At 42.9% G+C, this 25,963-nt stretch overlaps 1 protein-coding gene across 1 annotated transcript in view; it reads left to right on the top strand.

The window, feature by feature from the left end:
- Window positions 1–25,963, top strand: part of LOC115179354 (low-density lipoprotein receptor-related protein 1B) — a 203,359-nt gene that overhangs the window by 159,672 nt on the left and 17,724 nt on the right. The window contains exons 69-75 of the mRNA XM_029740789.1: window positions 752–861; window positions 1,724–1,856; window positions 7,688–7,933; window positions 8,258–8,398; window positions 9,603–9,740; window positions 10,170–10,289; window positions 10,573–10,814. Of these exons, the coding sequence (XP_029596649.1) occupies window positions 752–861; window positions 1,724–1,856; window positions 7,688–7,933; window positions 8,258–8,398; window positions 9,603–9,740; window positions 10,170–10,289; window positions 10,573–10,814 (1,130 nt within the window). The remainder of the gene's footprint in view (window positions 1–751; window positions 862–1,723; window positions 1,857–7,687; window positions 7,934–8,257; window positions 8,399–9,602; window positions 9,741–10,169; window positions 10,290–10,572; window positions 10,815–25,963) is intronic.

The raw sequence follows: 25,963 nt of genomic DNA, 5'->3' as shown, positions 1-25,963 counted from the left end.
CTCTCGCTCAACTCAGTTGCTTTATTGGCATGATTTAACAATATACATATTGCCAAAGCGTACTTTGGAAATGGAACGGTTCATTAGCAATGTCATCAAGATTGTCACAAACAGGAAAATAAAGTGTGTGGTTGGTGGGGTTGAAATTAAACAACACAAAGACGTACAGGTTTGTTGGTCTGTCTCTCTCCCCCTCTCTCTCTCTCTCTCTCTCTCTCTCTCTCTCTCTCATAATAACTTGTTTTTAATATTTTAGCTGAGTACTTTCTTTATATATTCATATGGAGAGTACCTGTGGACAGTTGTGGCTGCACTTGCACTGTAAATTCCTCCAATTGGGAGGGCCACACCGTGATATGCATGAAAAAGCTTTTCCCCCCTCTCTCCCAGTGAGTCCAGATGGGAGTGAGACTGAATTGCTCTGATGGGTCCAAAGTGCTCCAAAACACGCTAGGAATAGCACTCAGAATGGACCCTCTGAAGCAGCTCTGTTTCTGTATCTGCAGCCATTGTGTTGCACTTGTATACCAGGTGGTGTCGTGGCCAGTTGAGAAGTATTTTCAGCACCGGTTTAATGGGGATTGTCTATGTCGTCAGCTTCTTTTGTCTAGAGTGGTCCTGTGTGATTCAGTCGGTATGAGCGTGGCGCTAGCAACATCAAGGTTGTGGGTTCAATAACTACACATAATACAAATGTATGCACTCACTGTACTCTAAGTCATTTTGAATAAAAGTGCCTTATCTGTTTCAGCGGTCCTTCCGTCCTGCGCCCTGAGTGAGTATGAGTGTGTCGGGGGAGGCTGTGTGTCGGCCCGCCTGAGGTGTGATGGCCAGAGAGACTGCCCAGATGGATCTGATGAGGTGAGTGCTCTCTGATGAAGCCCTGATTGCAGTCCCTGATAGTAGCCGCTGAGCCTCATCGTCTGTGCGATAATGCAGGATACCTTTCATGTCTGTTCTCCTTTAATGTATGGCATTTGTTCATAAGGTCATCGACATGTGAAAATGTGTCCTAATTATCTTGGCCCATATTTTCATGGGAAATCCCCCTGAAATGTTGTTGTATGATTGCCAGCACGACTCGTGGTTTTGTATGATTGCCAGCACGACTCGTGGTTTTGTATGATTGCCAGCACGACTCGTGGTTTTGTATGATTGCCAGCACGACTCATCTGTGTAAAGATTGCTTTTGGCAATCAACATCCTTATCTCTCAAATACCTGGATACAAGTAGTGTGGGAATGTTTGCCTGTTTCCTCCAAACATCAGGGTCCCGTAGGATCTCAGTGTAATTAAAACAATGCTTAATTCAGAGTCACCTCCATACAGTGGCAGCCTACCTCTTCTTTAATGAGGTCTTTCTCCACAGCCAACAGAGTCCCCTGGAGAGAGCAACGTCATCCTAGACTCATGCATTATATATTAAAGCAATCTCACCAAAGGCCAAGTATTTTGCGCCAGGGGACATGTTGATTAATTCAACCTGTAACTCACAGTTTATAACACATCCATCCCTCTGTCATGTTTTGTAAAAATATAATTCACATTTCATCTGAAAATGACAATGGACTAAATCTTCTTCTTCTTCACATACACCATAATGTAATGTTAAGACTTGGACAAGCCATATTGAGACCTGGCAGTGGAATGGCTTGGTGGCGGACAGGGGTGTATGTGTTGTTTTTGAGGTGTGTGTGTGTGTGTGTGTGTGTTGTGCCGACAGGTAGACTGTGTGAGGGAGTGCAGGGAGGATGAGTTCCTGTGTCTGAACAGAGCTCACTGCATCCCCAGCCGCTGGCACTGTGATGCCCTGCCTGACTGTGTGGATCACAGTGATGAGCATAACTGTGTCCAGGGTGAGCCTAGAACACACACGCACGCATGCACACGCTCATCACACACACACACACACACACACACACACAGTCACACACACACACACACAATGTTCTTTACAACATGTGTGATGTATTATTCAATCAGTCAGTATTATGTAAAATATGTGTGTCCATTGCTGTCTCTTCAGTCAGAGTGCTCTCTGTAATTGTGAGGAAATGTTGATGGGTACAGTAGTGGAAAAAGTACCCAATTGTCATACAGTACTTGAGTAAAAGTAAAGATACCGTAATAGAAAATTACTCAAGTAAAAGTGAATGTCACCCAGTAAAATTTTAATTGAGTAAAAGTCTATAAGTATTTGGTTTTAAAAGTATCAAAATAAATGTAATTGCTAAAATATGCTTAAGTATCAAAGTAAAAGTATAAATAATTTCAGATACCTTATATTAAGCAAACCAGACAGCACTCATTTCTTTTTTTTCTTTTTTCTTTACGAATAGCCAGGGGCACACTCCAACACTCAGACATTATTTACCAGCAAAGCACTCGTGTTTAGTCAATCTGCAAGTTCAGAGGTAATAGGGATGACCAGGGATGTTTATTTTTTTCTTGATAAGTGCATGAATTTTCCATTTTCCTGTTCTGCTAAGCATTCAGCATTAGTACTTTTGGGTGTCAGAGAAAATGTATGCAGTAAAAAGTACATTATTTTCTTTAAGAATGTAGTGAAGGAAAAGTACATGATGTCTAAAATATAAAAAGTAAAGTACAGATACCCCCAAAAACGACTTAAGAAAAAACAATTTAAAGTACTACTTAAGTACTTTACACCACTGGATGGGAGAGGCAAGTAGAAAGTGGGTTGCAGTATTAATCAATATAAAGAGAAACAGCTGTTCCCTCATCTTCTCAGAAAAGCATTCAAGTTCAACCTATTGCGGCTTCGAGTCTGACTCCAGTCAGAAATTTCATGACTTGAGACTCGACAGAAAATAAAATAACTCGAGACTTGACTTCGACTTGGAGCCTCAAAACTCGGGACTTGACTTTGACTAGAGACTGATGACTAAATGATCTGGCCAGGTTTGTCAGTCATTTTGAGGCACAGAGTCTCAGTGCATTCATTTACACGCAGTCAGACACAGTAGTCGCAGCATTGCAAAACGAACGTGTAACAGATTGGCTAGTGAAACACACACACACTGCCCACTGATTGGACCAGCAAACGGTCAATCAACACAGGTTGGGTGAGCTGGTGAACAGATTGCTAATTTGCTGTACAGCTATAGGATCGGGAGCAGAGCAATGTCAAATTTGTAGGGAGAGGATTGCCATAAATAAATATGCAGCTCCAAAACATTTTGATAATAAAGAATATTAACGTTTTATTTTGCAAGCGCACCATCAATGGGGCATCAAGCAACAATTGCTAGAATAGGACGACTGGTCTTTTGGTATGTCAAAATTGCTTGAAATTGATAATGTACTCATAAAGCTTGCATTTGGAATTTGTTGTTCAAATGAATTATTACATAATCAACATGTGTAGTAGACTTAATAATGAAAAGGGCTGCCTAGAGGCATCAATAAATAGACAAAGATTTGTAGTTGAACAAGTCATTGTGTGTGTAAATATATATATGTGTGTGTGTGTGTGTGTGTGTGTGTGTGTGTGTGTGTGTGTGTGTGTGTGTGTGTGTGTGTGTGTGTGTGTGTATATATATATACAGTTGAAGTCAGAAGTTTACATACACTTAGGGTGGAGTCATTAAAACTCGTTTTTCAACCACTCCACACATTTCTTGTTAACAAACTATAGTTTTGGCAAGTCGGTTAGGACATCTACTTTGTGCATGACACAAGTAATTTTTCCAACAATTGTTTACAGACAGATTATTTCACTTATAATTCACTATATCGCAATTCCAGTGGGTCAGTGTCACGCCCTGACCTGAGAGAGCCTTTTTATGTCTCTATTTAGGTTTGGTCAGGGTGTGATTTGGGTGGGCATTCTATGTTCTTTTTTCTATGTTTTGTATTTCTTTGTTTTAGCCGGGTATGGTTCTCAATCAGGGACGGCTGTCTACCATTGTCTCTGATTGGGAACCATACTTAGGCAGCCCTTTTTCCAACCTGTCCTTGTGGGTAGTTAACTTTGTTTGTGGCACTTTGCCCTGTAAGCTTCACGGTCGTTTTGTATTATTTATTGGTTTTGCTGGCGACATTCAATAAAGAGGAAAATGTACACTCACCACGCTGCACCTTGGTCTACTTCATCCGATGGTCGTGACAGAACTACCCACCACCAAAGGACCAAGCAGCGTGGCCAGGAGAGGCAGCCCCAAGATTTTTTTTGGGGGGGGCAGACGGGACGGTCGGCCCCGTCTGGATGGAACCAGAGCCAGTCGGGGTGAAATTGGAGGTGAGTGAAGGGAGCGAAGCAGAGACAGTGAAGGAGTTGATGGGGAGATTGGAGGAGAGAGCTATGAGAGAGCTGCTGTGTTGGTGCATGAGGCACGACATTCGCCCTACGGAGGGTGTCCTCGAATTGATGTCACCCGAGTCAGCTCTCCATACTCGTCCTGAGGTGCATGCTAGCCGTCTGGCGAAGACTGTGCCAGCCCCACGCACCAGGCCTCCTGTGCGCCTCCCCAGCCCTGCACGTCTTGTGCCAGCTTGGCGCTCCAGACCTCCAGTGCGCCTCCACAGCCCGGTGAGTCCTGCGCCCGCTCCACGCACGGTTTCCCCAGTTTGCCTGGAGAACCCAGTGCGGCCTGAGCCAACTCCCCGCGCTTACCGTGGCGAGTATTTGACTGGTCAGGCCCCATGCTATGGGGTGATGCGCACGGTGTCGAGGCCGAGCATCCACAGGCCGGTGTGCTCGGTGCCAGCGTCCCGCATTTGCCGGGGGGAAGCGGGCACCCAGCCAGTACGGGTGGTGCCAGTCCTGCGCTCGAGACCGCCAGTGCGCCTCCACGGCCCAGTGTATCCGGTGCCTGCTCCCAGAGCCAGGCCTCCTGCAAGTCTCCCCAGCCTGGTGAGTCATGTGCCTGCTCCCAGAGCCAGGCCTCCTGCATGTCTCTCCATCCGGGTGAGTCCTGTGCCTGCTCCTAGAGCCAGGTCTCCTGCAAGTCTCCCCAGCCTGGTGAGTCCTGTGCCTGCTCCCAGAGCCAGGCCTCCTGCATGTCTCCCCAGCCTGGTGCATCCTGAGCCAGAGTCGCCCGCCAGTCCGGCGCTGCCAGAGTCGCCCGCCAGTCCGGCGCTGCCAGAGTCGCCCGCCAGTCCGGCGCTGCCAGAGTCGCCCGCCAGTCCGGCGCTGCCAGAGTCGCCCGCCAGTCCGGCGCTGCCAGAGTCGCCCGCCTGTCCGGCGCTGCCAGAGTCGCCCGCCTGTCCGGCGCAGCCAACAGCAAAGGACCTTGTGAAGATGCTAGAGGAAACAGGTACAAAAGTTTCAATATCCACAGTAAAATGAGTCCTATATCGACATAACCTGAAAGGCCACTGAGCAAGGAAGAAGCCACTGCTCCAAAACCGCCATAAAAAAGCCAGACTACGGTTTGCAACTGCACATGGGGACAAAGATCATACTTTTTGGAGAAATGTCCTCTGGTCTGATGAAACAAAAATAGAACTGTTTGGTCATAATGACCATTGTTATGTTTGGAGGAAAAAGGGGAAGGCATGCAAGCCGAAGAACATCATCCCAACCGTGAAGCACGGGGGTGGCAGCATCATGTTGTGTGGGGGTGCTTTGCTGCAGGAGGGACTGGTGCACTTCACAAAATAGATGGCATCATGAGGGAGAAAAATTATGTGTATATATTGAAGCAACATCTCAAGACATCAGTCAGGAAGTTAAAGCTTGGTCGCAAATGGGTCTTCCAAATGGACAATGACCCCAAGCATACTTCCAAAGTTGTGGCAAAATGGCTTAAGGACAACAAAGTCAAGGTATTGGAGTGGCTATCACAAAGCCCTGACCTCAATCCTATAGAACATTTGTGGGCAGATTCTGAAAAAGCATGTGCGAGCAAGGAGGCCGACAAACCTGACTCAGTTACACCAGCTCTGTCAGGAGGAATGGGACAAAATTCACCCAACTTATTGTGGGAAGCATGTGGAAGGCTACCCAAAACGTTTGACCCAAGTTAAACAATTAAAGGCAATGCTACCAAATACTCATTGAGTGTATGTAAACTTCTAACCCACTGGGAATGTGATGAAAGAAATAAAAGCTGAAATAAATAATTCTCGCTACTATTATGACATTTCAAATTCTTAAAATAAAGTGGTCATCCTAACTGACCTAAGACAGGGAATTTTTACTAGGATTAAATGTCAGGAATTGTGAAAAACTGAGTTTAAATGTATTTGGCTAAGGTGTATGTAAACTTCCGACTTCAACTGTATATATATACACACACACATGTATATACACACACACACACACACAGAGTTCCAGTCAAAGGTTTGGACACACCTACTCATTCAAGGGTTTTTCTATATTTTTATTATTTTCGACATTGTATAATAATAGTGACGACATCATATGGAAACATGTAGTTACAAAAAAGTGTTAAACAAATCAAAATATATTTTATATTTGAGATTCTTCAAAGTAGCCACCCTTTGCCTTGATGACAGCTCTGCACACTCTTGGCATTCTCTCAGCCATCCTCATGAGGTAGTCACCTGGAATGCGTTTCAATTAACAGGTGTGCCTTGTTAAAAGTGAATTTGTCGAAGCGCTATGATGAAACTGGCTCTCATGAGGACCGCCACAGGAAAGGAAGTCCCAGAGTTACCTCTGCTGCAGAGGATACGTTCATTAGAGTTAACTGCACCTCAGATTGCAGCCCAAATAAATGCTTCACAGAGTTCAAGTAACAGACACATCTCAACATCAACTGTTCAGAGGAGACTGCGTGAATCAGGCCTTCATGGTCGAATTGCTGCAAATAAACCACTACTAATGGCCACCAATAATAAGAAGAGACTTGTTTGGGCCAAGACACACGAGCAATGGACGATAGACCGGTGGAAATCTGTCCTTTGGTCTGATGAGTCCAAATTTGAGATTTTTGGATCCAACCACCGTGTCTTTGTGAGACACAGAGTAGGATGATCTCCACACGTGTGGTTCCCACTGTGACACATGGAGGAGGAGGTGTGATGGTGTCAGTGTGCTTTGCTGGTGACACTGTCCTTGATTTATTTAGAATTCAAGGCACACTTAACCAGCATTCTGCAGCAATACGCCATCCCATCTGGTTTGCGCTTAGTGGGACTATCATTTGTTTTTCAACAGGACAATAACCCAAAACACACCTCCAGGCTGTGTAAGGGCTATTTGATCAAGAAGGAGAGATCCAGTGCTGCATCAGATGACCTGGCCTCCAAAATCACCTGACCTCAACCCAATTGAGATGGTTTGGAATGAGTTGGACTGCAGAGTGAAGGAAAATCAGCCAACAAGTGCTCCTTCAAGACTGTTGGAAAAGTTATATTTGGGACTCGACTTGAGACTTGAACATTGTGACTTGCTTGTGACTCAAATAATAGTGACTTGGTCCCATCTCTGACCCATATGAGTATTACTCTCCCAAGTGTAGGCCTGGCTACCTGGGAAAAATCTTATTTTCGCAAAAAATTGTATTTTTGTTTAAAAAAACGTATTTAGGGGACCAATCATATTTAGGGGACAAATCATATTTTGGTGAAAAATCATATTTTGGTGAAAAATCATATTTCGTTCAAAAATCATATTTTTGGTGAAAAACTGTTTTGGTGAAAAATCATATTTAGGTGAAAAAACATTTTGTTTCCTACTATATTGTTTCTCTTGCAGCAGCCCACTCTTGCCGTGCGGATGAATTTATCTGTACCAACACACTGTGTAAGCTTTACATCTGGGTGTGTGATGGAGAGGATGACTGTGGAGATAACTCTGATGAAGACTCTGACATGTGTGCTAAACTGCCGTGTCCACCGAGCAGACCCTACCGCTGTAGGAACGACAGGGTGTGTCTGCGCTTGGAGCAGGTGTGCAACGGAATCGACGACTGTGGGGACAATTCCGATGAAGAGAACTGTGGTGAGTCCAATCATGTCTGTGAACTTTTGAACTTAATCATTCAGATGATCACAAATAACCCAGAATCACAAAGCTCCTCTGTTTTGTCTACATGTTTTATTTCACCTTTATTTTAGCAGGGAGTCCCATTAAGACCAATATCTATTTTACAAGGGAGTCCTGTACACACACACACACACACACGTCCATCATTGTTGGTGTAAAAAATGAAAGCTGGAGATAGCAATAGCCTAGCTATGGTGTTGAAATGTGCCTGTTCTATCTTTGACCCCATGGCTGTTACATTCTCCTTCTCCCCCTGGCTTGTCCTGTGTCCTGGATCAGAAGACGTGATGCAGACCCCAAGGCCCTGTGGTAAGGTGGAGTTCACCTGCAGTAACCATCGCTGCATCCCGCAGCAGCTGCAGTGTGACCTGTTCGATGACTGTGGAGACGGGGGCTCGGATGAACTCGACTGTAAAGGTGGTACGTGGCTTCCAAAGTCTCTCGCTCTTCGATGTTGACCTTTGTCTCTCAATCTCTCTTTCAAAATATCCCTCCCTCAATATCGATCTCAATCTCTCTTTGTCTCTCGCTCTCTCGCGCTCGCTCTTGTTCTCTCTCGCTCTCTCTCGCTCTCTCTCTTACGCTCGCTCTCGCTCTCTCTCGCACGCTCTTGCTCTCTCTCTCACACTCTCTCTCTCTCGCGCTCTCTCACACTCTCTCGTGCTCGCTCTCTCCTGCTAGCTCTCTCTCACTCTCTCGCGCTCTCTCTCACTCTCTCTCGCTCTCTCTCACTCTCTCTCGCTCTCTCTCCCTCTCTCTCTCCCTCGCTCTCGCTCTCTCACGCTCACTCTCTCGCTCTCTCGCACTTACTCTCTCGCTCTCTCACGCTCACTCTCTCGCGCTTTCTCCCTCGCTCTCTCGCTCGCTTTCTCGCACTTTCTCCCTCGCTCTCTCTCGCTCTCTCCCTCGCTTTCAGTATCTGTCTCTGTCTCTCCCCCTCTCTGTCTATATCTGTCTCTCCCCCTCTGTATATATCTGTCTCTCTCTCTATGTCTATCTGTCTCTCTCTCTATCTGTCACTCTCATTTCAGTCCAGGTTTAGTTAGTTTCAGTACTCCCAAGAAAGATTGTATAAGTAAGGAAGGAAGGAAGGCAGGATAAGTCCCACATAATCTTCCAAATAAATGCTCTCTCCTGGATCGAACATTCGGAACTAAAAACATAACTGAAATACATAAAATCATGCATTTTGGGCACTGTCAGCTCTAACAACATCTCTGCACTCAGGGCATGTTTATTCCCAGCACGTAGTGTACTCTATTTACAAAAGCTGAATGAGAGAGAAAAGTGGTGTACTGACTGTGCTAATGGATGTTTTTATTATTCAAATCACCATGTTACACTTTCAGTTTATTAATCAATGCACACTCTTAGAGAAAAATATATGAAAGGGTTCCTCGGCTGTCCCCATAGGAGAACCCTTTGAAGAACCCTTATTGGTTCCAGGTAGAACCCTTTTGGGTTCCATGTAGAAACCAAAAACGGTTTTAGCTGGAACCAATAAGGGTTCTTCTATGGGGACAGCCGAAGAACCCTTTTGGAACCCTTTTTTCTAAGAGTGCACAAACAGCATCCAACTTACACCATATGTGATGTGTTACTGTGATGTCCATGTTTTATACAGTGGTTTCCAAGGAAGGGGTATGTGGAGAGAGAGTGGGTCTATGTGGAGATGAAGCATTCTGCAATAATACAGGAACAGATTCTCTCTGTCAGTGCAAGGCTGGCTTTCAGAGAAGCCAGACGACGAGGCAATGTGAAGGTACAGTACAGTGATGATGTCGCCTTTTATCTTCTCTGTCTCAGGGTTTTATTCTGCATTCATTTGCTGCTAAGAGTTTGAAATGTTAAGTTGCCATTCAAATAGAGAGCAGACAGCAAGAAGGCCCCACTTTACAGTACATGCACCATCGCGTCAAGTCTGTCGTTATCACGGCAGAAAAGCTCTGATAGCTCCTGACCACTGGACAATGGCAATGTGTAGCATATCTACTCTGCCTGTTCTTTCTTTTTGATAAATGTGTTGGGCTAGTTTTGAGATATGAACTGTCAAAGATAGAATTCGTACTACTCCTAAGAGGTTATCTCTGTATATTCAAGGACAGAGCTCAGACAGAATTGTGACGGAACCTCTTTTAATCATGTATGGCTTTATGGGAATTATAACCTTCATTCTTTATCTATTTCTCAGAGATCAATGAATGCCTTCAGTTTGGCATGTGCTCTCACTACTGCACCAATACCAAAGGCTCCTTCAAATGCACATGTGACCGTAACTTTAAAGAGATCGATGGTGAATGTATAACCAAAGGTAAGAGCTTACCATTACTATTTGGATTACATATACAGAACATAATCAAACTCATGACAATTTGATATTCACACATCACATCAAAATTCGACTTAATTAGGCGTTGATCAATTATGCATCAGAATTATTCTGATTGGTACTATCTGTTTTGATTATAATATGCTAATTGTGCAGAAGCTACATTGAATATGCTTATTGTATTGTAATCTGGAATGTACACTCTTTTCATTTATATTATTTCCTTTGTGTTTTTTTCTTCTGCCTTAATGAACTCAACGGGCAGGACCAGAGGATCAAGTGCTCTACGTTGCTAATGACACTGAAATCCGAAGTTTTGTCTATCCGTTTAAGCAGAGCCACGGACAGAAACTGCATGCTCGCATTGAGGACAATGCTAAAATCATTGGGATGGACGCTCTCTTTCACAGACACAAGTTTGTCTGGGCCACACAGTTTAACCCTGGTGGAATGTTTTACAAAGACATCGTAGACAGAAGTCTCACCAAGTCAAATAGCGGAATCATAGTAAGTAAAGGGTTTCACCGGGCTAGAGGTGGAGGGTTATTACTTATTATAAACTGGGTGGTTCAAGTCCTGAATGCTGATTGGCTGAAAGCCGAGGTATATTAGACCGTATACACTCAAAACATGCTCCCAACAATTAAAATAGCGGAATCATAGTAAGTAAAGGGTTTGAGTGGGCTAGAGGTGGTGGGTTATTACTTAATGTAATAATTGTTATTACTGTATCTGAATGTTGTGTATTTTATCTGTTAAATCACACTCTAAATATGCTCCAAACAATTTGGCTGTAACCGTTAAATTGTTGGGAGCATAATTTAGTGTGCGGCTTTGTTAATTATTTATACAGTTTACCCTCAGTCAGCACCTGTATAAACATTTTTGGGGTTTGAATTAACATATTAATCTGTTACATATTAACAGTGCTGGGATTAGTTACTTGACAAGGTAATATATTACTTTGTGTGGAAAGTAATGCATCATTTTAGTCATTATAGTACATTGTGATACTTTCATGAAAAGAAATCCCCAAATCTCGTAGTTTGTTTGACAGTCGGAGAGAGCAAGGCGAGCCGTTCACGTTCTATCAAAGATAGGCTACTTACTAACTCAGGTTTGATCACTAATTTCTCATTTCATCTATGGCGATGCTTTAATTTTTTGTTGTGAACAATAATTGTTTTGTTTTTCTTGCATGTCCTAGACAATTACAGTTTCAAGATACAATACATACTAATATGTCCAGGAGGAAAACAAACAAACAAGATGTAAAAAACCCACAACAAAAACATACAAATGAAAAAGAACAAAACAGATTAAAGACAAATATGTTTCAGTGTTTCCAAATTCAATCAGTCTATTCAAATGTTATTCTCAAAGGCTACCAACCCAGAGCCACATAGGAATACAAATAGTTTAAAAAGACAAAGAAGGACAATGCTATCTCCCATCCACAAGACCAAACATTGTTGTTCAATTAGCTCTTGCAAGTGGGACATAGCATGTGACCAATTGACCAGAGTTTTGGGCTTGGCCCCACACAGTCTGGCAGTGGCTCTTTCCAGCTGTGCAATGTCCAAATACATAAGCAACCAAAATCTGCAAAGTTCAAACCAAATCCTTACACCATGCCCAGACCGGACGCGCGCAAATTGATTTAGTCCGCCTCACACCAAACGCGATCATGACACACAGGTTGAAATATCAAAACAAACTCTGAACCAATTATATTAATTTGGGGACAGGTCGAAAAGCATTAAACATTTATGGCAATTTAGCTAGCTAGATTGCAGTTGCTAGCTAATTTGTCCTATTTAGCTAGCTTGCTGTTGCTAGCTAATTTGTCCTGGGATATAAATGTTGAGTTGTTATTTTACCTGAAATGCACAAAGTCCTCTACTCCAACAATTAATCCACAAATAAAACAGTCAACCGTTTCTAGTCATCGCTCCTCCTTCCAGGCCTTTTCTTCTTTGGACTTTATATGGCGATTGGCATCTAACTTTCATAGTATTACCATGATGACCGACTGACCTCAGTTCATATTTCAATCACCCACGTGGGTATAACCAAAGAGGAGATGGCACGTGGGTATCTGCTTCTATAAACCAATGAGGAGACGGGAGAGGCAGGACTTGCACCGCGTTCAGCGTCACAAATAGAACTGACTTCTATTTTAGCACTTGGCAACGCAGATGTTTCTTGGCACGCACAAGCAGTATGGGTGCAATAATTGAATAACATGTATGTGTACATTTATTTTGCAACGCGAGCGCATGCAACGCGAGCGGTGTGGTCAGCATGTTAGAATCGTTTTTTTTTGCCTGCTGTTATTGCAGCTATAACAATCCACCTCTCTTGATAAGATAGCGAAATGCTAGGGTTACAACCAAGCAAGAGGAGGGATGGGCCTTGCAGGTATGTTCCTGCCTTGAATAACATTTAAAATATTAACAACATGAACCCAAATAGTCTTCACTGGTACACAGCTCCAAAACCTTATGCATATAATTGCCCACCTCAGATTGGGTACATTTATTACATCAATTAGTTCAATAAAGAGCGGTACCCTAGTTTTTGGTCCTGTAGGTTTTCAACACTGTATGGAGTCTGAGATTTAAAAAATTAAATTAAAAATCGGAAGAACCAGGGAGAGAATATTACTTTTTCCGATCTGGAACGAAACCCTTGCAGGTTGAAGATATCCTTCAAAACATGATTACCTTGGAGGGAGAGAAGTTAAAGGGCATAGAGCCTGATAAAAGAAAATTGTTTTTGCAAATAGGAGATAACTCATGAAAATTACAAGTTGTGCCCAGATAATTATTATTTTGGTACCAAACAGTCAATGTATTTTTTGCAATAGATCCCATAAAAGATGAGGCAGTATTTTGCTTTATCTCAAAGAAGGAAGGTCTTGAATTCTAATTGGGTGAGACTTGGCCGCCTCTATTTTCCGCCAAGGCACTTCAAGCCAAATACTCAGTGACAGCTGAAATGCCCAATAGTAGAGTTTTTAATGTTGGGTAGAGAGAGCCCTTCAACATTTTTGTTGCTTTGCAAGGTGGAGAGACTAATTCTAGGACGTTTCCTATTCCAAAAAGAAGTATGTGGACACCCCTTCAAATTAGTGGATTCGGCTATTTCCATTATTGACAGATGTATAAAATCGAGCACACAGCCATGCAATCTCCGTACACAAACATTGTCAGTAGAATAGCCTTACAGAAGGGCTCAGTGACTTTAAACGTGGCACTTTCATAGGATGCCACCTTTCCAACAAGTCAGTTAGTCAAATTTATGCCCTGTTAGAGCTGTCCCAGTCAACTGTAAGTGCTGTTATTGTGAAACGGAAATGTCTAAGAGCAACAATGGCTCAGCCACAAACTGGTAGGCCACACAAGCTCACAGAACGGGACCGGTTAGTGCTGAAGTGTGTAGCGTGTAAAAATGGTCTGTCCTCGGTTGCAAAACTCACTACCGAGTTCCAACTGCCTCTGGAACCAACGTCAGCGCAATAACTGTTCGTCAGGAGCTTCATGAAATGGGTTTGCATGGCCGAGCAGCTGCACACAAGTGTAAGATCACCATGCACAATGCCAAGCCTCGGCTGGAGTGGAGTAAAGCTCGTCGCCATTGGACTCTGGAGCAGCGGAAATGCGTTCTCTGGAGTAATGTATCGCGCTTCACCATCAGGCAGTCCGACAGACGAATCTGGGTTTGGTGGATGCCAGGAGAATGCTACCTGCCAGAATGCACAGTGCCAACTGTAAAGTTTGGTGAAGGAGGAATAATGGTCTGGGGCTGTTTTTCAATGTTTGGGCTAGGCCCCTTAGTTCCAGTGAGGGGAAATCTTAACGCTACAGCATACAATGACATTCTAGACGATTCTGTGCTTCCAACTTTGCGGCAACAGTTTGGGGAAGGCCCTTTCCTGTTTCAGCATGGCAATGCCCTCGTTGCTCAAAGCAAGATCCTGTAAGGGGTGCGTAACCAGTGGCAGGGAAGTCAGACGCAGGAGAGTAGAACTAAGTAATAGCCGAAGCAGTTTAATAGCAAAACCAACGGCCTAAATAGTAACAAGACATGGGTACAAAACCCGTCACGCACCAGTCAACATGTGCACAAGCACTTACAATAAACAATACCACACAAAGACATGGGGGGAACAGAGGGTTAAATACACAACACCTAATGAGGTAATGAAAACCAGGTGTGTGAGAAAACAAGACAAAACAAATGGAAAATGAAAAATGGATCGGCGATGGCTAGAAGACCGGTGACGTCGACCGCCGAACACCGCCCGAACAAGGAGAGGAACCGACTTCAGCAGAAGTCGTGACAGGTCCATACAGAAATGGTTTGTCGAGATCAGTGTGGAAGAACTTGACTGGCCTGCACAAAGCTTTTTCCTCAACCCAATCGAACACTTTTGGGATGAATTGGAATGCCGACTGCGAGCCAGTGCCCGACCTCACTAATGATCTTGTGACTGAAGGGAAGCAAGTACCCGCAGCAATGTTCCAACATCTAGTGGAAAGCCTTCCCAGAAGAGTGGAGGGGACCAACTCCAAATTAATGCCAATGATTTTGGATTTAGATGTTCGACGAGCAGGTGTCCACATACTTTTGGTCAAGTAGCGCATACCTATGTCCTTAAAGAGTGAAGTTGGGTGAGGAACTTAATTAATACTGGGGAGTACATTCATTTGAATAACCAAAACTCTTTCTTAAAGAGTAACACGAAGTGGAGACCGTCTACTGTACTTAGATCTTTATTTTCTCCAATGTTGCACTGAAATTCTCATTAACCATGACTTTTAAATTGGATCGAATTGAAATGCCCAGTTATGTAAATCCCTTATTTTCTAAAGTGATAGGTAAAGAGGGTAATGTGACTTGTTTGGCTGTGGAGTTTAGAGGCATTTAGATCATTTTAGAGCCAGAGAAGGAGCCTAATTATTTTATAGAGGTCAAGTACGTGTGATATACAGTGCATTCGGAAAGAATTCAGACCCCTTGACTTTTTCCACATTGTTACGCATCAGCATTATTCTAAAATTGATTAAATAGTTTTTATTCCTCATCAATCTACACACAATACCCCATAATGACAAAGCAAAAACAGGTTTTTTGAAAGTTTTGCAAATGTATAAAAAAATGGAAAACTGTAATATCACATGAGTATTCAGGCCCTTTACTCAGTACTTTGTTGAAGCATCTTTGGCAGCAATTACAGTCTTGAGTCTTCTTGGGTATGACGCTGCAAGCTTGGCACATCTGTATTTGGGACGTTTCTCCCATTCTTCTCTGCAGATCCTCTCAAGCTCTGTTAGCTATTTTCATCTCTCTCCGGAGATGTTCGATCGGATTCAAGTCTGGGCTCTGGCAGGGCCACTCAAAGACATTCAGAGACTTGTCCCGAAGCCACTCCTGCGTTTTCTTGGGTGTGTTCTTAGGGTTGTTGTCCTGTGGAAAGGTGAACCTTTGCCCCAGTCTGAGGTCCTGAGTGCTCTGGAGCAGGTTTTCACCAAGGATCTCTCTGTACTTTGCCCCGTTTGTTTTTGCCTCGATCCTGACTAGTCTCTCAGTCCTTGACGCTGAAAAACATTCCCACAGCATCATGCTGCCATCACCATGCTTCACCGTAGGGATGGTGCCAGGTTTCCTTCAGACGTGACTCTTGGCATTCAGGCCAAAGAGTTCAATCTTGGTTTCATCAGACCAGAGAATCTTGTTTCTCATGGTCTGGGAGTCTTAACGTGCCTTTTGGCAAACTCCAAGCGGTCTGTCATGTCCCTTTTACTGAGGATTGGCTTCCATCTGGCCACTTTATCATAAAGGCCTGATTGGTGGAGTGCTGCAGAGATGATTGTCCTTCTCCCATCTCAGCAGAGGAACTCTGGAGCTTTATCAGAGTGACCATCGGGTTCTTGGTCCCCTCCCTGACCAAGGCCCTTCTCCCCAGATTACTCAGTTTGGCCAGACGGCCAGCTCTAAGAATAATCTTGGTGGTTCCAAACTTCTTCCATTTGAGAATGATGGAGGCCACTGTGTTCATGGGGACCTTCAATGCTGCAGACATTTTTTTGGTACCCTTCCCCAGATATGTGCCTCGAAACAATCCTGTCTTGGAGCTCTAAAGACAATTCCTTCGACCTCATGGCTTGGTTTTTGCTCTGACATGCACTGTCAACTGTGGGACCTTATACAGTGGCTTGCGAAAGTATTCACCCCCTTGGTATTTTTCCTATTTTGTTGCCTTACAACCTGGAATTAAAATAGATTTTTGGGAGGTTTGTATCATTTGATTTACACAACATGCCTACCACTTTGAAGATGCAAAATATTTTTTTATTGTGAAACAAACAAGAAATAAGACAAATAAAAACAGAAAACTTGAGTGTGCATAACTATTCACCCCCCCCCAAAAAAAAGTCAATACTTTGTAGAGCCACCTTTTGCAGCAATTACAGCTGCAAGTCTTTTGGGGTAAGTCTCTATAAGCTTGGCACATCTAACCACTGGGATTTCTGCCCATTCTTCGAGGCAAAACTGCTCCAGCTCGTTCAAGTTGGATGAGTTCCACTGGTGTACAGCAATCTTTAAGTCATACCACAGATTCTTAATTGGATTGAGGTCTGGGCTTTGACTAGGCCATTCCAAGACATTGAAATGTTTCTCCTTAAACCACTCAAGTGTTGCTTTAGCAGTATGCTTAGGGTCATTGTCCTGCTGGAAGGTGAACCTCCATCCCAGTCTCAAATCTCTGGAAGACTAAAACAGGTTTCCCTCAAGAATGTCCCTGTATTTAGCGCCATCTATCATTCCTTCAATTCTTACCAGTTTCCCAGTCCCTGCCGATGAAAAACATCCCCACAGCACGTTGCTGCCACCGTCATGCTTCACTGTGGGGATGGTGTTCTTGTGGTGATGGGAGGTGTTGGGTTTGCATACTTCCAAAGTTGTGACAAAATGGCTTAAGGACAACAAAGCCAAGGTATTGGAGTGGCCATCACAAAGCCCTGACCTCAATCCTATAGAAAATTTGTGGGCAGAACTGAAAAAGTGTGTGCGAGCAAGGAGGCCTACAAACCTGACACAGTTACACCAGCTCTGTCAGGAGGAATGGGACTAAATTCACCCAACTTATTGTGGGAAGCTTGTGGAAGGCTGCCCGAAATGTTTGACCCAAGTTAAACAATTTAAAGGCAATGCTACCAAATACTAATTGAGTGTATGTAAACTCCTGACACACTGGGAATGTGATGAAAGAAATAAAAGCTGAAATAAATCATTCTCTCTCTATTATTCTGACATTTCACATTCTTAAAATAAAGTGGTGATCCTAACTGACCTAAGACAGGACATGTTTACTAGGATTAAATGTCAGGAATTATGAAAAACTGAGTTTAAATGTATTTGGCTAAGGTGTAACTTCCAACTTCAACTGTATATACTCAGATCATGTGACAGATCATGTGACGCTTAGATAGACAGGTGTGTGCCTTTCCAAATCATGTACAATCAATAGAATTGACCACAGGTGGACACCAATCAAGTTGTAGAAACATCTCAAGGATGATCAATACAAACAGGATGCACCTGAGCTCAATTTCGATTCGCATAGCAAACGGTCTGAATACTTATATAAATAAGGTATTTCTGTTTTAAATTTTTCATAAATTTGCACACATTTCTAAAAAACTGTTTTGCTTTTTCATGATGGGGAATGATGTTAAAAAAACATTTAATCAATTTTAGAAAAGGGCTGTAATGTAGCAAAATGTGGAAAATGCACTGTAGAATTAGAGACATCGGACAAATAGAGTAAGGTGTCATCAGCATGCAGGGAGATATGGTGGACAGTCTCTTTGATCGTAATAGGCTAAATGTTAATCTTTTGCATAATGGGCTAGCAGTACTAATTAAATTGGAAATAGGCCGGGACTCAGAGAACAACCCTGCCATGTGCATCTTTGTAGGACAATCTCTGGGGCAGTGGAATGGCCAGTCTGGACACGGGCAGTGAGGCCTGTATATAAGGTGCTGGCCATATTATACTGAACAAAAATGCAAACGCAACAATTTCAATGATTTTACTGAGTTACAGTTCATATAAGAAATCAATCAAGTGAAATAAATCCATTAGGCCCTAATCTATGGACTTCACATGACTGGGCAGGGGCACAGCCATGGGTGGGGCTGGGAGGGCATAGGCCCACCCACTGGGGAGCCAGGCCCAGCCAATCAGAATGAATTTTATTACAGACAGAATTATTGTCCGGGTGATCTGTGGCATTGTTTTCTGTGACAAAACTGCACATTTTAGAATGGACTTTTATTGTGCCCATCACAAGGTGCACATGATCATGCTGTTTTAATCAGCTTCTTGATATGCCACACCTGTCAGGTGAATAGATTTTCTTGGCAAAGGAGAAATGCTCACTAACAGGGATGTAAACATATTTGTGCACAACATTTCAGAGATATAAGCTTTTTGTGCATCTGGAAAATTTATGCGATCTTTTATTTCAGCTCATGAAATATGGTATTAATACTTAACATGTTCAGTTTAAATTTTTGTTCAATATAATTAATGATGACGCGAAGCCAACATGTTCCAAAACAGCCTATTCCACACTGTCAAACACCTTATCTGCATCTAATGAGAGGACAGCGTAAGCTTGTGATTGAGAAGCGGCGGAGTCTGTAGTATGGAATAGGCAGTATATGTTGTCTGAGGCCAACCAACCCTTTATGAATCCTGATTGGTCATAATTAACCAATGAAATATGCAGGTCTCTAGTCTTTTTGACAAGACCTTCGCAAGGAGTTTAAAATCGCATTTCAATATTGATAAGGGCCTGTAGCTTGAACATTCAAGTGTGTCCTTGACACCTTTCAATAGCAAGGAAATAATAGCAGTTTTTTTGGTCCCTATGGAATGTCCCAATCTCCAGAGAGTGCTTAATTGAGTCTGGAAATACAGATCCGACTAAATCCCACACAGCCAACAATAATTCAGGAGGGATACCATCCAACCCTGGAGACTTGGATTTTGACATTGAATCTAAGGCTGTCTTCAGTTCTGCCAAGGAGATGGGGGCATCTAATAGACTGACTTGATTAACCTCTACGGGATCGCCCCCCCCACAGGACGGTTGAGCTAACGTGCGCTATTGTGATTAGAATGACGTTGTAAGTAACAAGAACATTTCAAAGGATAGACATGTCTTACATGGGCAGAAAGCTTAAATTAAAGTTAATATAACTGCACTGTCCAATTTACAGTAGCTATTGCAGTGAAGAAATACCATGCTATTGTTTGAGGAGAGTGCACAACAACAAAAAACTTTTATCACGCAACTGGTTTGATACATTCACATCTGAAGGTAAATAATGTACTTACATTCAGTAATCTTGCTCTGATTTGTCATCTTGAGGATCCCAGAGATAACATGTAGCATAGTTTTGTTTGATAAATAAATTGTTATATTCAAATGTAGGAACTGGTTTACACAGTTTAAACCCCTGCTGTGTCTGCCCCCCACCCCATCTAAATGTGTGGTGTTTGTCATTTCTGTAGGAAACTAATTATCCATAATTTATGACATTCCTGGGGGTGTGTAAACTTAAATTTGTATTACCATATCATTTTTTGTACGTTCTCTATAGTAATGTACTTGAAAATGTATCAATTGACCAATTCGGCACATTTGGGCAGACTTGATACAACATTTTGAACAGTAATGCAATGGTTCATTGGATCAGTCTAAAACTTTGCACATACACTGCTGCTATCTAGTGGCCAAAATCCAAATTATGCCTAGACTCATAAGTAATATAATGGCCTTTCTCTTGCATTTCAAAAATGATGGAACAAAACATTTTTTGAAAACGCATGTTTCTTTCTTTGTATTATCTTTTACCAGATCTAATGTGTTATATTCTCCTACATTAATTTCACATTTCCAAACTTCAAAGTGTTTCCTTTCAAATGGTTTCAAGAATATGCATATCCTTGCTCCAGGTCCTGAGCTACAGGCAGTTAGATTTGGGTATGTCATTTTAGGCGAAAATTTAAAAAAGGATCTGATCCTTAAGAGGTTTTTAAGAGAAAGGGAAGGAAGTTCCTAGGGATTAAAAAGGACAACATCTTCCTACAGTCTTTAGGAAACTCAGAAGTATAAAAGAAGTATAAAGTAGTGAAAGTGTGATTAATTTGGGAGGGAAGGGTACAAAGTTCACCGTTATTGTTCCTAATGACATCAATAGATGACAAATGTTCAGTTTGCGTCAGTTTCATTGCCAAGTGCCTACTCGGTCTATCCGCATTCTCATAGTCATTCTGTCTCGCTTTCAAATGAATAAATTCAGCCCCAGAACTAGTCACAGTCTTATTCTCAGTTTTAAATGTTACTTCCCATAATGTATGGGGGCCTACCTCTGGTTGTGCATTAACCTGTAAGAAATCATTAATGCCAGTCAATATTTTGTTTAAGAATTCCCTACCGCCATTTCATAAAACCTGTGAATCCTGGAGAAATCTCAAAGTAAATCAATAATGGAGAATGGTCAGATAACAGCATAGTTCAAATCTCTGCATGGGATGTACATTTCAGAAAAACAGGGGAGGTGAAGACAATCAATTTGTGAGAAAGACTGATGATGTGGAGAAAATAAGATCCTGTTAGGCACCAGGCATCCACAATGTTCAAGTCATCTAAAAAGGTCTTAATATAATTTGAAGGTGCCCAGAGTGCCAAGATATTATCACTGGTGGTATTAATAGTAGGATCTAGAGTCAAGTTGAAATCTCCCCCAAGGATGGTCACTGAGTCTAACAATTCAAAAAATGATTTATCATTTGGCGCATAAATGGAGGACAAACATAATGTAGTGCCATTAATAGTAGCAGAGGTATAACAATTGTCTATCAGTGTCTCCCTCAGAGACCCCCACCTTCATATTAAGGTTAATATTCCTCTTAAGTACAATCATAGCACCCTTGGTTTTGTTTGGGGCACAGGACTAGGCTAGTATCTTATAAAATGTGTTCTGAAATCTATTGATATCAGTGGCTTTCAAATAGCTCTGCTGTAGGAAGGTGAAATCAATATTTTTACATTGTAAGTACTCTAAACAAGTTAAGACTAGTCAAATCATGTCAAATTGTATTTGTCACATGCACCGATTACAACAAGTGTAGACCTTACAGTGAACTCCTTACTTTCAAGCCCTTAACCAACAATGCAGTTTTAAGAAAAATAAGTGTTATGTAATAAATAGATAAGTAAACAATATAAATAAAAATAAGAAATAGTTAAAGAGCAACAGTAAAATAACAGTAGCGAGGCTTTAAACAGGGGGTACCGGTACAGAGTCAATGTGCGGGGGAACAGGTTAGTCTATCCATGAGTTAGCTTGAGATGTAAATATATCCAAGAGCCTGAGATTTGAAAACACTTTACACAGAGCTGAGATAGAAATACTGTTTAGACAGACACATAATAGAAAAACATGACATAAAACCCAAAATTGATCGTGCAGTCTACAATTGTGAATGCATACAAATTCTATAGTATTAAAATGTAATTAAATTAACCACCAGAAAAAACTTGATAGAAAAGGCCAGTATGCCAGGGGACACAAGGGTTTACCCCCAAGAGAGCGACGGCCAGTAGACCTGAGTCGGCAGTCCCTTGGGTGCTGACACAATATGTGGAAACCATGCAAACCTTCTCTGTGCTAGTCTACAAGTGCTGCCCTATCAGATGGGCTGCTTAATTAGGCATATATACTTTAAGCCAAACATCTGTAAAGATTTCTTATCTGCTCATTAAAAATCTCTCTCTCGAGCCACCAGTTCAGGTTATAGACCGCACAAAGGCTACACGGACCCACAGAGATGTATAGAGAGCACACTTACCACTAGACAGGAAAGCCCTTTATGGGCTTTGCTATCACAGAAGTGATCAATGGCAAAGATCAGAGGTGTGCCCTCTATACATTTTTATGGAGGCACTGACATTTCTCTAAACAGCCTTTCTCCGCTCGCTCGAAAACTAAATGAGGAAGTCAAGATCGGATCAGAAACAGAGATTCTGAAAGTAACACGTGTTAGTTGACAAGTAACTAATAATATTATTAAAAAATGGAAAAAGTAATGTTACTTTACTTCATTACTCATAAAAGTAATCTGTGATAATGGCGCAGGGGATGGCTGCCGTTTTACGGGCTCCTAAACCAACTGTGCTATTTTGTTAGTTTTTTCGCATTGTTTGTAACTCATTTTGGCTGGCTTATCCATACATTGGCATGACAGAGCAGCTACGTCTGGTAAGACAAGGGGTGGGGGTGTGTGTCTACTTGTCAATAACTGCTGGTGCGCGATGTCAAATATTAAGAAGTCTCGAGGTATTGCTTGCCTGAGGTAGAATACCTCATGTTAAGCTGTACACCACACTATCTACCAATAAAGTTAGCATCTACTGTATATTATTCGTATCCATCTATTTACCACCACAAACCGATGATGGCACTAAGACCGCACTCAACGAGATGTATAAGGCCATAAGCAAACAAGAAAATGCTCCTCCAGAAGCGGCAATCCTAGTGGCCGGGGACTTTCATGCAGGCAAATTTAAATCCTTTATACCTCATTTCTACCAGCATGTCACATGTGCAACCAGAGGAAAAACAACTCTAGACCACCTTTACTCCACACACAGAGACGCATACAAAGCTCTCCCTCGCCCTCCATTTGGCAAATCTGACCATAATAATATCCTCTTGATTCCTGCTTACAAGCAAAAACTAAAGCAGGAAGTACCAGTGACTCACTGTATAAGGAAGTGGTCAGATGATGCGGATACTACGCTACAGGATTGTTTTGTTAGCATAGACTGCAATATGTTCCGGGATTCATCCAATGGCATTAAGGAGTATACCACCTCAGTCGCTGGCTTCATCAATAAGTGCAATAACTACGTCATCCCCACAGTGAACATACGTACATATCCAAACCAGAAGCCATGGCTTACAGGCAACAGCCGCACAAAGCTAAAGCTGCCGCTTTCAAGGTGCGGGACACTAATCCAGACACTTTTTAGAAATTCCACTATGCCCTCAGATGAACCATAAAACAGGAAAAACGTCAATACAGGACTAAGATTGAATCCTACAACACCGGGACTGACGCTCGTGGGATGTGGCAGGGCTTGAAATCTATTATGGACTACAAAGGGAAACCCAGCCGCGAGCTGCCCAGACGAGCTAAATGCCTTTTATGCTCGCTTCGAGGCAGGCAACAATGAAGCATGCATGAGAGCACCAGCTGTTCCGGATGACTGCGTGATCATGCATTCCGTTGCCGATGTCAGCAAGACCTTTAAGCAGGTCAACATTCGCAAAGCCGCGGGGCCAGACGGATTACCAGGACATGTACTCAAAGCATGAGCGGACCAACTGGCAAGTGTCTTCACAAGACATTTTCAACCTCTCCCTGACCGAGTCTGTGATACCTAGATGTTTCAAACAGACCACAAATAGTCCCTATGCCCAATAAAGCGAAGGTAACCTGCCTAAATTATTACCGCCCCGTAGCACTTAAGTTGGTAGCCTTGAAGTGCTTTGAAAGGCTGGTCATGGCTCACATCAACACCATCATGCCGGAAACCCTAAACCCACTCCAATTCACATACCACCCCAACAGATCCCCAGATGACGCAATCTCAATCGCACTCCGCACTGCCCTTTCCCATCTGGACAAAAGGAACACCTATGTGAGAATGCTGTTCATTGAGTACAGCTCAGCGTTCAACACCATAGTGCCCACAAACCGCATCATTAAGCTAAGGACCCTGGGACTAAACACCTCCCTCTGCAACTGGATCCTGGACTTCCTGACTGGCCGCCCCCAGGTGGTGAGTGTAGGCAACAACACATCTGCGACACTGATCCTCAACACTGGGGCCCCTCAGGGGTGCGTGCTTAATCCCTTCCTGTACTCCCTGTTCACCCACGACTGCGTGGCCAAGCACGACTCCAACACCATCAAGTTTGCTGACGACACAACAGTGGTAGGCCTGATCACCGACAACGATGAGACAGCCTATAGGGAGGAGGTCAGAGAATGTGAGCAAGACAAAGGGGCTGATCGTGGACTACAGGAAAAGAAGGGGTGGACAGGCCCCCATTAACATCGACGGGGCTAAAGTGGAGCGGGTCGGGAGTTTCAAGTTCCTTGGTGTCCGCATCACAACGAACTATCATGTTCCAAAAACACCAAGACAGTTGTGAAGAGGGCACGACAACACCTTTTCCCCCTCAGGAGACTGAAAAGATTTGGCATGGGTCCCCAGATCCTCAAAAGGTTCTACAGCTGCACCATTGAGCGCATCCTGACCGGTTCCATCCCCGCCTCGTATGGCAACTGCTTGGCATCTGACCATAAGGTGCTACAGAGGGTAGTGTGTACGGCCCAGTACATCACTGGGGCCAAGCTTCCTGCCATCCAGGACCTAATCCTAGGCAGTGTCAAAGGAAAGCCCCAAAAATTTTAAAAGATTCCAGTCACCCAAATCATAGACTGTTCTCTCTTCTACCGCACAGCAATCGGTACCGGAGCGCCAAGTCTCGGACCAGAAGGCTCCTTAACAGCTTCTATCCCCAAGCCATAAGACTGATGAACAATTAATGAAATGGCCACCCGGACTATTTACATTGACAGCCCCCCCCCCCTTTGTTTTTAGACTGACTGCTGCTACTCACTGTTTATTATCTATGCATAATCACTTTACAAATTACCTCGACTAACCTGTAACCCAGCACATTAATTCGGTGCCGCTACCCCCTGTATATAGCCTCGTTATTGTTATGTAATTTTCTTGTTACTTTTTCTTAATTTTTTTAACTTTAGTTTATTTAGTGAATATTTTCTTAACTCTATTTCTCTAACTGCATTGTTGGTTAAGGGCTTGTAAGTAAGCGTTTCACGGTAAGGTCTACACCTATTGTATTCGGCGCATGTGACAAATAAAATGTTCATTTGATATTAAAACCTTTTGGAAATAACTCACGGAAAGTATCTGAAATTCTTTGTTATTTCTCCTGAAAGTGCAACCTTGAATATATCAAATTCGTTTTGATGGTAGCAATTCCATGTTCCACACACTCCTACGACAGCCATGAGTGTAGCAAAGCGAAACAATTTCCTCAGAGGGTCTCAATACTACTTAACTGCTCTGCCTTTGAGACCAGAATAGGACAGGACCTAACAGCCACTCAATATCTCTGACATTAATTGGTTTGATTTGAGCCCTGGGAAAGGGAGTGAAGGGGACAGAGCACAGGAGCTGTGTGACTTCAAAGAGCACTGTAGCACTGATTTGACACTTGAACTGAAATTACACTATATATACAAAAGTATGTGGACACCCCTTCAAATTAGTGGATTCGGCTATTTCAGCCACACCCATTGCTGACCCGTGTATAAAATCGAGCACACAGCCATGCAATCTCCATATACAAGCATTTGTCAGTAGAATGGTCTTACTGAAGAGCTCAGTGACTTTCAACGTGGCACTGTCATAGGATGCCACCTTTCTAACAAGTCAGTTCGTTAAATTTCTGCCCTCCGAGAGCTGCCC

The sequence above is a fragment of the Salmo trutta genome, chromosome 39 (genome assembly GCF_901001165.1).
Source record: "Salmo trutta chromosome 39, fSalTru1.1, whole genome shotgun sequence".
Classification (NCBI taxonomy): domain Eukaryota; kingdom Metazoa; phylum Chordata; class Actinopteri; order Salmoniformes; family Salmonidae; genus Salmo; species Salmo trutta.
The sequence above is the reverse complement of the archived record's forward strand: the minus strand, read 5'-3'. Positions and strand labels throughout refer to the sequence as shown.